We start from the raw sequence: 12,368 nt of genomic DNA, 5'->3' as shown, positions 1-12,368 counted from the left end.
ATTTACGTCATTTAGCAGATACTCTTATCCAGAGTGACTTACAGACAGTACAATATCAAAGCACTTTCCATAGAAAATGTTATTGTATAACAGTTAAAGTAAAGACAAGTAAGACTAGGACAGCTATTAGATAGAACTGCTCATTTCCTGGTCCAAAATGCAACCAAAGCTACCCCCAACCAGCCCCCAATGACAGCAAATGACCTATAAGAAGGTTGGCTTAAACAGCAATAAGAATGCACTGCCAATCAACCCGTATTACTTAGATATTCTTTTTTTTACAGGGACTCTGGATCGGCACAGGTTCCCGTCACCGTCCCAGACACCATCACCACTTGGGAGACGGAGGCTTTCTGCCTCAGTCCTACAGGTCTGGGTCTGGCTCCTACTGCTCAGCTCACTGTCTTCCAGCCCTTTTTCCTGGAGCTCTCGCTGCCCTATTCCATCATCAGAGGAGAGAACTTTGAGCTGAAAGCCACTGTCTTCAATTATCTCCCCAAGTGCATTATGGTAAAGTAAAACCAAGACATTGTACCCATCAAATACAGTGTTATTTAAGACATACAGCTAATTAATCACGTTTGTCTCATGGGAAGGTTAAAGTGACTCCAGCCCCATCTTCAGACTACACCTTGAAAGCCTCGACTGATGAGAATCAGTATTCATCCTGCCTATGTGCCAATGGTAGAAAAACCTTCAAATGGACACTCATTCCTTCTGTGCTTGGTGAGGCTTGAAATTATAACTGCAATACTGTAAAAACATTATTGTACCTTTCTAATTGCTTATATTTTGCATATTTGCCATACTGCATTTCTTTTGAACTAAATTTAATCCACTAATCAACCAGTTCATAATCAACCAATTATTTAAATCTAGTAGATTTGAGTTCTCTCAAAGCTTAGGTGACCAAACTGAAGCCGTCTTATTCTGGACACATTATGAAAAAAAAGTTTAGGTTTAGTTTAGGCTTAGTAGAAGATTAAAGGTAAAAAAGAAAGAGGACAGTCAACAACAAGATGGATTGATACAATTAGAGGAATAATGAACAAGCCATCAAGAAGTCTAGAAGTCTAGAAGACCCAAACAGACATCATGATGTTCTTGAGAAACTCTATCATTACTGTCGCCTGGAGTTGCAGAAGTCCGGGAGTCTCCCGCATATACATAGCGACTCCCTGATGCCCGCAAGTCAGATAAAATCTCCCGGAATCTAAAACGAGCGGCCAAGAGCGCACACACGTGCACGCGTATTAAATCCGTTATCTGATATACTGTCTAGCGCACTGTGTAGGGAACATAAATCAATTGTCTAATACACTGTCTAGTGCACTATGTAGGGAACATAAATCCGTTATCTGATATACAATTTAGTGCACTATGTAGTGAACATGAACTTTATCTAATACACTATCTAGTGCACTATGTAGGGAACATAAATCCGTTATCTAATATAAGCAGGTGATCCTGCTACCCACTTAGCCACTGTGCCACCCTGATTCCACAACTAAAAGCCTGTATAAGGATATTTAGTGTGACAAATATGCAAAAAAGTATGATTTTTTTACCTCAAAGTCTTTTATCGTTCCAATTAGTAATGAATTCCTTAATGGTTCATCTGTTTTACGCTACAGGAGTGTTGAATGTCACAGTCAGTGCAGAGGCAGAACAGTCCCAGACCGTTTGTGATAATGAGATTGTGAGTGTTCCAGAAAGAGGTCGCATTGATATAGTCACTCGAAGCTTGATTGTCCAGGTTAGTGCTTAAAAAAAAACAATTTATTCATTAAAAATAGATGTACAAGTTCATTGTTATGTTAATTATTGCTATGATTCAACATTATCTCTTCATGTAGGCAGAAGGAACTGAAAAAACTAGGAGCCAGAGCTGGTTATTATGCCCACAAGGTTGGTTAGACTCATTTTAACTCAAGTCTAATATTTGTAATTCATAATTCAAAGGCGACGTTTAAATGGCACGTAAAAATCGCCATAATCTTTTTGCTTAGATGTGAAATATATGTAAGTACAACCCCAAATCAGAAAAAGTTGGGACAGTATGAAAAATGTAAATAAAATAAAAATGCAGTGTTCCTTACATTTACTTTGACTTTTATCTGATTGCAGACAGGATGAACCTGAGATATTTCATGTTTTATCTGCTCAACTTCATTTCATTTATTAATAAACATCCATTCCTGCATTTCAGGCCTGCAACACATTCCAAAAAAAGGTTGTGACAGGGGCAATTCAGGGCTAGTAATGAGGTGAAAAAACTAAATAATGATGTGATTCCAAACAGGTGATTGTAATCATGGTTTTATACAAAAGCAGCATCCAGGAAAAGCTGAGTGTTTGGTGAGCAAAGATGATCAGATGATCTCCAGTTTGTCAACAAATGTTTTTAAAACAATGAACCTCAAAGAAAGATTGGAATGGATTTGCATATTTCTCCCTCTACAGTGCATAATATCATTAAACCATTCAAGGAATCTGGAGGAATTTCAGTGCATAAAGGCCAAGGGCACAAGCTTAACCTGAACACCTGTGATCTTTTATCCCTCAGACGGCACTGCATCAAGAACCGCCACTCAACAATAGCTGATATAACCACATGGGTGAGGGATTACTTTGGCAAACCTTTGTCGAGCACTACAATACAGAGTTACATGCACAAATGCCACTTAAAACTTTACTGTTCAAAAAAGAAGCCTTATGTTAACCATGTCCAGAAGCGGTGTAGACTTCTCTGGGCTCTGAGGCACCTCGGATGGACCATCACACAGTGGAAATGTGTATTGTGGTCAGATGAATCAGCATTCCAGGTCCTTTTTGGAAAACAAATGGACGCCGTGTGCTCCGGACCAAAGACGAAAAGGACCGTCCAGACTGTTATCAGCAACAAGTCCAAAAGCCAGGGTCTGTCATGGTATGGGGCTGTGTCAGTGCCTTTGGTCAGTGCCCATCTGTGATGGCAGCATTAATGCAGAAAAGTACATTGAGAAGTGTGGTGAACGGGAATAGCAACATCACAAAGTGGTAAATGCTATATTGTCGCAGGCCTGAAATGCAGGGATGGATGATTATTAATAAGTAAAATATCTCAGGTTCATTCAACATAAAATATTGTATTGCTTTGTAAAGAATTGTATTTCTGAACTTACAGGGAACAGTGTTTCTGAGGAGCTGGAGCTGGTTCTTCCTGAGAATGTAATAGAGGGATCCGTAAGATCTTCTGTTTCAGTGCTTGGTAAGATCAAATAATTTGCAAAAGGAAAGCAAGCGGCATCAGTTTGATATTTGATGTGCTACATGACCACCTTCCCATTGGAAAAACTTGCCCTTGATCCAATATGGCGGCCATGTTCCGGGCATAGCATAAAAGATAAAACCCCTCACCCATTACTTGCTGGGGTATTCAGATATGTCATTTTCCCTTTCATTTCTGAAATAAAAGAGTTTCCTGTGACTTTTGACTCACCCTGTATATATATATACAGTATATACAGTGTATCACAAAAGTGAGTACACCCCTCACATTTCTGCAGATATTTAAGTATATCTTTTCATGGGACAACACTGACAAAATGACACTTTGACACAATGGAAAGTAGTCTGTGTGCAGCTTATATAACAGTGTAAATTTATTCTTCCCTCAAAATAACTCAATATACAGCCATTAATGTCTAAACCACCGGCAACAAAAGTGAGTACACCCCTAAGAGACTACACCCCTAAATGTCCAAATTGAGCACTGCTTGTCATTTTCCCTCCAAAATGTCATGTGATTTGTTAGTGTTACTAGGTCTCAGGTGTGCATAGGGAGCAGGTGTGTTCAATTTAGTAGTACAGCTCTCACACTCTCTCATACTGGTCACTGAAAGTTCCAACATGGCACCTCATGGCAAAGAATTCTCTGAGGATCTTAAAAGACGAATTGTTGCACTACATGAAGATGGCCAAGGCTACAAGAAGATTGCCAACACCCTGAAACTGAGCTGCAGCACAGTGGCCAAGATCATCCAGCGTTTTAAAAGAGCAGGGTCCACTCAGAACAGACCTCGCGTTGGTCGTCCAAAGAAGCTGAGTGCACGTGCTCAGCGTCACATCCAACTGCTGTCTTTGAAAGATAGGCGCAGGAGTGCTGTCAGCATTGCTGCAGAGATTGAAAAGGTGGGGGGTCAGCCTGTCAGTGCTCAGACCATACGCCGCACACTACATCAAATTGGTCTGCATGGCTGTCACCCCAGAAGGAAGCCTCTTCTGAAGTCTCTACACAAGAAAGCCCGCAAACAGTTTGCTGAAGACATGTCAACAAAGGACATGGATTACTGGAACCATGTCCTATGGTCTGATGAGACCAAGATTAATTTGTTTGGTTCAGATGGTCTCAAGCATGTGTGGCGGCAATCAGGTGAGGAGTACAAAGATAAGTGTGTCATGCCTACAGTCAAGCATGGTGGTGGGAATACCATGGTCTGGGGCTGCATGAGTGCAGCAGGTGTTGGGGAGTTACATTTCATTGAGGGACACATGAACTGTCCAATATGTACTGTGAAATACTGAAGCAGAGCATGATCCCCTCCCTCCGGATACTGGGTCGCAGGGCAGTGTTCCAGCATGATAATGACCCCAAACACACCTCTAAGACGACCACTGCTTTATTGAAGAGGCTGAGGGTAAAGGTGATGGACTGGCCAAGCATGTCTCCAGACCTAAACCCAATAGAACATCTTTGGGGCATCCTCAAGCGGAAGGTGGAGGAGCGCAAAGTCTCGAATATCCGCCAGCTCCGTGATGTCGTCATGGAGGAGTGGAAAAGCATTCCAGTGGCAACCTGTGAAGCTCTGGTCAACTCCATGCCCAGGAGAGTTAAGGCAGTTCTGGGAAATAATGGTGGCCACCCAAAATATTGACACTTCAGGAACTTTCACTAAGGGGTGTACTCACTTTTGTTGCCGGTGGTTTAGACATTAATGGCTGTATATTGAGTTATTTTGAGGGAAGAATAAATTTACACTGTTATACAAGCTGCACACAGACTACTTTTCATTGTGTCAAAGTGTCATTTTGTCAGTGTTGTCCCATGAAAAGATATACTTAAATATCTGCAGAAATGTGAGGGGTGTACTCACTTTTGTGATACACTGTATATATATATATATATACCCTCAGCTTCCACACAATAGTTCACCCATAAAACATAATTTTTTCTGTTATAGGTGATATACTAGGACGTGCGTTAAAAAATCTTGACGGACTGCTAAGGATGCCATACGGATGCGGAGAGCAAAACATTGCACTCCTGTCCCCCAACATCTACATCCTTCAGTACCTTGAAAACACCGAGCAGCTCACTACAGCTATCAGGGAGAAGGCTACGGGTTTTCTTAAAAATGGTAATTTCACTTTTTAACAGCTTTTCATTTTTCTGTTTGACTGTTTTGGCTAATAAAATGTTATTTTTCATTAGGATACCAAAGGCAGTTAAACTACAGACATTTCAATGGTGCATACAGCACATTTGGCACTGGAGTGGAGAACACATGGTAAGAATTTGAGTCTTTAAAAAACTGTAATTAAAACTTTCTTGTAATTCGTATTTTCTGTTATGGTCTGTTTTCTCCACTACCAGGTTAACAGCGTTTGTCTTGAGGACCTTTGGCAAAGCCCAACGTTACATCTTTATTGATCCAGAGGTCATTAACAGTGCGAAGCGATGGCTGACAAAACAGCAGAGACCTGATGGCTGTTTTATAACACAAGGGAGACTGTTCAATAACAGAATGAAGGTATGTATGTAATAGTTGCTGGGGTAGACAAGTAGTAGATTTCCTAGATTTCTTAACAAATAAATTACATTTTTATGCATATATATATATATATATTGCAGGGTGGCGTAAATGACAATGTCACCATGACAGCCTACATCACTGCATCACTGCTTGAATTAGGTCACTCACTTGAGGTAATGGCATGTTTCACTTAAAACTCTGTTCTTGTGGTTGCAGTTCTTTATTTCAACCAAATCGAAGGTACACTTGAAATTATTTCATCAGTTGGTTAAAGAACAAGTGCAAATAAACATTTAAAAACTTAGACACGGGGTTTCGAATACATCGTATTCCGACTGGGCTGGGCGGCTACATGAACAACGATTGGCTGTTGTTAGAGGGTAAGAAAGTCGGATCATAGGTCCTCATAACCGGTGCGACTGTGGCCCCTGCCGGCTGACTGATGGTGCCTGCACAGGGCTGAGGAACAATGCTGATGGGGGTGTGGCCCTCCGTACGCAGTGCCCGTCGGTGTATGAACTCGACTCGTGCAGGTGAAAAATGCAGTCTGTACTGACTGCTTAAAATGAAAAGCTGCACCTACATTGATCATTTACTTACTTAAAACACTCCTGCAAGTAAAACAACCAAATGTATTTTCTTTAACAAAATAATTTAAATTGTTTTCATTGCAGGATCCTGTTGTGAATAACGCATTGATGTGTCTGAAGTCTGCTACTAACAACGGCAAAAACACCTACACCACTGCCCTTTTGGCCTACACATTTAGTCTGGCAAAACAGAATGAATTTCTAGGGAACATGATTCATGAGCTGGACAGTGTTGCCATTTCAGGAGGTATGGAATGATCAAAATCATTTTAATTAAGCTAGTAAGAGACATATTAGTCAACCTGTCTTAATTTTGATGTGGATTATTAAAACGTATTACTTTGTTAACATCGTATTCTGTTTTCAAAAAATGCGCAGGACAAATACACTGATCAGCCAAAACATTAAAACCACCTCCTTGTTTCTACACTCACTGTCCATTTTTTTTTTAGCTCCACTTACCATATAGGAGCACTTTGTAGTTCTACAATTACTGACTGTAGTCCATCTGTTTTTGTTTATGCTTTGTTAGCTCCCTTTTATGCTGTTCTTCAATGGTCAGGACTCTCCCAGGACCACCACAGAGTAGGAATTATTTGGGTGGTGGAGCATTCTCAGCATTGCAGTGACACTGACATAGTGGTGGTGTGTTAGTGTGTGTTGTGCTGGTATGAGTGGATCAGATACAGCAGTGCTGCTGGAGTTTTTACACACCTCACTGTCACTGCTGGACTGAGAATAGTCCACCAACCAAAAATATTCAGCCAACTGATGACCAACTCAAACGGCAGCAATAGATGAGCGATCATCTCTGATTTTACGTCTACAAGGTGGACCAACTAGGTAGTAGTGTCTAATAGAGTGGACAGTGAGTGGACACGGTATTTAAAAACTCCAGAAGCGCTGCTGTGTCGGATCCACTCATACCAGCACAACACACACACTTACACATTACCACCATGTAATTGTCACTGCAGTGCTGAGAATCATCCACCACCTAAATAATACCTGCTCTGTAGTGGTCCTGTTGGGACAATGACTATTGAATAACAGCATGATAGGGGGCTAACAAAGTATGCAGAGAAACAGATGGACTACAGTCGATGGTAAGTGGACAGTGAGTGTAGAAACAAGGAGGTGGTTTTAATCTTATGGCTAATCAGTGTACCAGGCAAAACAAGACCCTTTAATTAATTTAGGTAGCACTATTTAAAATAGACATTGTCTCAAAGTAACTTTAAAGCAACCAGGACCAACAGACCAAAAAACCCCTGTTGAGCAAGACAAGGGCGACAGTGGAAAGGAACCCTTCATTCCTTAACCAGTATTAGAGTCTATTGCAGTTTGAGCCACAATAGCTCTTCTGTTGGTCCGTACTAGATGCCACATCCTCAGGCATTAATGAGTCATTAATGAGTCTTGGCTGCCCATCTGCCTCTAAGCACCTCATGCTGTTTCTAAGATACTTCCACTTAGTGACCATGATAATTTGGACCTTATCAAAGTCACTCAGGTCTATATGCTGACATGTGTACCACTAGTACCTACCATCAGCCCAATGTTTATCCTTGATGGTGACATGCACATTTTTGAGGGGTGGTTCTAATATTTTGGCTTCTGAATGTATCTGTATGTATGTCTAGACGGTCGGCTTCACTGGTCTCAGTCAGCATTAGATGACTCGTCAGCCTTGTCAGTGGAGATCAGCTCCTACGTACTGCTAGCTGTTCTCAATAAAGCTCAGCTCACTTCTGCGGACTTGGGTTACGCTAACAGGATCGTCAGCTGGCTAGTAAGGCAGCAGAATCCATACGGTGGCTTTTCTTCCACCCAGGTACATTTATCTGCATTTATTTGCAATCATGACAAGCTAATGCACTATTAGAGACTAATTTTTATCTCTATTAGGATACAGTGGTGGCCCTCCAGGCTCTGGCTCTGTACGCCACCAAAGTGTTCAGCCGAGACGGTTCTAGCATGGTAACAGTACAAGCAGCAGGTGGCGACAGTCACAACTTCGAAGTAAATCAGAACAACAAGTTACTGTACCAGGAAAGATCGCTGCCGGTTGTTTCTACCAAATACAGCATTGAAGCTAAGGGCTCCACCTGTGTGTCAGTGCAGGTCAGTAAGTTCCCAATCATCCCACAAATCAGCTTTTATACACATATTATGTTACTTGATTTCATATTTGGGCTTTTTTTATCCCCATTTGTAGATGGCGCTGTTCTATAATATTCCCACACCAACTGAAAAAAATACTCTAAGCATCCAGGCTACGACTGAAGGAAAGTGCACTAAATTATTTGGACAGGCGATGGCTATCAACTTTAATGTCACGTAAGATCAGATTTATTTAATAGATATAATCTGATAAAGAACTTTGTGTGTAAGGATTTCAAAATACAACCCCAAATCAGAAAAAGTTGGGACAGCATTAAAAAAAATGCAAATAATAAAAAAATACAGGCCGCTCAGGTGGCGCAGCGGTAAAAACACACACTGGAACCAGAGCTGGGATCTCGAATACATTGTATCAAATCTCAGCTCTGCCTGCCGGCTAAGGCTGAGCAGCCACATGAACAACAATTGGCCTGTTGTTCAGAAATGGGCGGGACTAAGCCGGATGGGGTCTCTCTCTCCTGACAGGTGCAATTACTCTGCTGGCTGATTGATGGTGCCTGCACAGGACCAAGGTCACTGACGCAGCCCCATACCATGACAGACCATGGTTTTTGGATTTGTTGCTGATAACAGTCTGGATGGTCCTCTCCTTTGGTCCGGAGCACACGGCATCCATTTTTTCCAAAAAAGACCTGGAATGCTGATTCATCTGACCACAATACACGTTTCCACTGTGTGATGGTCCATCCTAGATGCCTCCGAACCCGGAGAAGTCGACGCCGCTTAACATAAGGGTTCTTTTTTGCACAGTAAAGTTTTAAGTGGCATTTGTGCATGTAACTCTGTATTGTAGTGCTTGACAAAGGTTTGCCAAAGTAATCCCTCACCCATGTGGTTATATCAGCTATTGTTGAGTGGTGGTTCTTGATGCAGTGCCGTCTGAGGAATCAAAGATCACGGGCGTTCAGCTTAAACTTGCGCCCTTGGCCTTTACGCACTGAAATTCCTCATGATTCCTTGAATGGTTTAATGATATTATGCACTGTAGAGGAAGGAATATGCAAATCCCTTCCAATCTTTCTTTGAGGTACATTGTTGACAAACTGGAGATCCTCTGATCATCTTTGCTCATCAAAGACTCAGCCTTTCCTGGATGCTGCTTTTGTACCAAACCATGATTACAATCACCTGTTTGGAATCACATCATTATTTAGTTTTTTTTACCTCATTACTAGCCCTAAATTTCTCCTATCCTAACTTTTTTTTTAAATGTGTTGCAGGCCTGAAATTCAGGAATGGAGGTACATTAACAAATGAAATGACATTGAGCAGATATCTCAGGTTCATCCTGTCTGCAATCAAATATTTTCCATATTGTCCCAACTTTTTCTGATTTGGGGTTGTATATTTTCGTTGGAAACGGTGAGGGCGGGAGTAGTAGTAGTGGGTGTGTCTGAGAGAGCTTATAGTCCGGATTTAGTGCCATCTGTTTTCCACCTATGATGATGAAGCTGTAGGCCTTCTGGGGCTGGTCTTCATGGGAATCATGGTCTAGTAACCACCAGGTCATTTGAAAATAACTAACAATATTAGTTAATTCGATTATAATTACTTAGAATTAAGTTAGTTATGATTAAGTAAAGTTATTTAAGTGACAATGATTATTATGTTCTTTTTTCTTCAGATATACCGGACCACTTGACAAGACAAACATGGTCATAGTGGACATAAAACTCTTATCAGGGTTCACAGCAAATCCTGGTGAAGTGAGTACTATCTGAATGTACATGCAGTTATTGATAGACCTATTTTGGTGTTTCTTTTATAATCTGATTTGTTTTTTCAGCTAAGAAATAGCATTTTAGTAGAACGCGTTGATGCCAAGGGTGACCATATAATCATGTATATCAAGGAGGTAAGTAAAAAAAAACCCCCACAAAATTAAACACTATACAGTGGTACATTGTAATTCAACGTCCCCTAAACTCAAAATCTTTAAAACTCAACGCCCTTCATCGAGAAATGTGTACCCTTAAACTCAACGTTTACCTTAAACTCAACGTGTACAGTGAACAGTCGCTTTGTTCAGCGCTTGGCTTGAGCGATGTGGTAATACGTCATCAAAGTGCGAATATGACACGAATCTGCATTTGTGTGGAATAACGGTCAAATTCACTCTGAAAGCTCCACATGTATCTGTGTTGGATCTTCCTCCTGTTTCACTTTTAAACTTGTGTTATAGCTCGGGGTTCTGAGAAATTGTAAGAATCAGCTTTTTATTTCAGTGTTTTTATATTACACTGATCAGCCATAACATTAAAACCACCTCCTTGTTTCTACACTCACTGTCTATTTTATCAGCACCACTTACCATATAGACTTTGTAGTTCTACAATTACTGACTGTAGTCCATCTGTTTCTCTACATACCTTTTCAGCCTGCTTTCACCCTGTTCTTCAATGGTCAGGACCCCCACAGAGCAGGTATTACAGTATTTAGGTGGTGGATCATTCTCAGTACTGCAGTGACACTGACATGGTGGTGGTGTGTTAGTGTGTGTTGTGCTGGTATGAGTGGATCAGACACAGCATCACTGTTGGAGTATAAACACCGTGTCCATTCAGTGTTTACTCTATTAGACACTCCTACCTAGTTGGTCCAACTTGTAGATGTAAAGTCAGAGACAAACGCTCATCTATTGCTGCTGTTTGAGTTGGTCATCTTCTAGACCTTCATCAGTGGTCACAGGACGCTGCCCACAGGGCGCTGTTGGCTGGATAGATTGTTGGATGGTGGACTATTCTCAGTCCAGCAGGGAAGTGAGGTGTTTAAAAACTCCAGCAGCGCTGCTGTGTCTGATCCACTCATACCAGCACAACACACACTAACACACCACCACCATATCAGTGTACCTGCTCTGTAGTGGTCCTGGGGAGAGTCCTGACCATTAAAGAACAGCATGAAAGGTGGCTTCGAAAGCATGCAGAGAAATAGATGGACTACAGTCAGTAATTGTAGAACTACAAAGTGCTTCTATATGGTAAGTGAAGCTGATAAAATGGACAGTGAGTGTAGAAACAAGGAGGTGGTTTTAATGTTATGGCAGATTGAAAATATATGCAAGTCCACGGGACCATGGAACGCATTAACAGGTTTCCCACACATCCTTATGGGAAAAAATACCTTGAAACTCAACGCCACTCCCAGAACCAATTGACGTTGAGTTACAAGGTACCACTGTATTACTTTTCACACATGATATCAACACAGTACATTGTTAATCCACCCAAAAACTGACATGTTGTGGTATATTAATGGTGGCATGTTTGGTGTGTCTAATAGGTGCCAAAGAATATTAAAATCCATTACCAGCTCCATATCAAGCAGGTACTTCCAGTCAAGAATCTCAAACCAGCTGTGATGAAGGTTTATGATTACTACCAACCTGGTGAGGTTTTTCTCAGTTGTTTCAATATTGTACTGTACTGTATTACTTCTATTTACTATATTGTTTTCATTTCCTATTGTTTCCTTCAGATGTCCAGTCTGAGACTGAATACACCTTCTCATGTGTGTAAGCTTCTGGATCACGCTCAAGAATTTTGAATGTAATAAACCTTGGATATTTATTTGGATATTTATTTTCCAAATAAATCTGTTTTTTTTTTGTTAAAATAAAAATGCTTGTAGAATTTGTGTTCCTGTTGTGTTGCATTGTGTAACCCGTTCATTTTGTAGAACATATACCAGAGATGTTCACAAGTCACAAAATACGAGTCCGAGTCAAGTCACGAGTCATTATAATAAACACAAAACATACATTGGAAATGTAGCGTAGAAATAAGTAACATGTAAGTTC

General features: G+C 40.9%; 1 protein-coding gene across 1 annotated transcript in view; it reads left to right on the top strand.

The window, feature by feature from the left end:
• Positions 1-12,201, top strand: part of LOC134334793 (alpha-2-macroglobulin-like) — a 31,083-nt gene extending 18,882 nt beyond the window's left edge. Inside the window, exons 18-34 of the mRNA XM_063017253.1 lie at positions 285-510; positions 597-726; positions 1,635-1,756; positions 1,857-1,908; positions 3,167-3,250; positions 5,223-5,399; positions 5,474-5,549; positions 5,636-5,792; positions 5,894-5,968; positions 6,470-6,632; positions 8,029-8,219; positions 8,294-8,509; positions 8,604-8,725; positions 10,194-10,275; positions 10,356-10,424; positions 11,852-11,957; positions 12,047-12,201. Coding sequence (XP_062873323.1) covers positions 285-510; positions 597-726; positions 1,635-1,756; positions 1,857-1,908; positions 3,167-3,250; positions 5,223-5,399; positions 5,474-5,549; positions 5,636-5,792; positions 5,894-5,968; positions 6,470-6,632; positions 8,029-8,219; positions 8,294-8,509; positions 8,604-8,725; positions 10,194-10,275; positions 10,356-10,424; positions 11,852-11,957; positions 12,047-12,087 — 2,089 coding nt within the window. The 3' untranslated portion in view covers positions 12,088-12,201. The remainder of the gene's footprint in view (positions 1-284; positions 511-596; positions 727-1,634; positions 1,757-1,856; positions 1,909-3,166; positions 3,251-5,222; positions 5,400-5,473; positions 5,550-5,635; positions 5,793-5,893; positions 5,969-6,469; positions 6,633-8,028; positions 8,220-8,293; positions 8,510-8,603; positions 8,726-10,193; positions 10,276-10,355; positions 10,425-11,851; positions 11,958-12,046) is intronic.
• The last annotated feature ends 167 nt before the right edge of the window (positions 12,202-12,368 follow it).

This window comes from Trichomycterus rosablanca, chromosome 20, assembly GCF_030014385.1.
Source record: "Trichomycterus rosablanca isolate fTriRos1 chromosome 20, fTriRos1.hap1, whole genome shotgun sequence".
NCBI lineage: Eukaryota > Metazoa > Chordata > Actinopteri > Siluriformes > Trichomycteridae > Trichomycterus > Trichomycterus rosablanca.
This window is presented reverse-complemented; position numbering and strand designations above follow the sequence as displayed.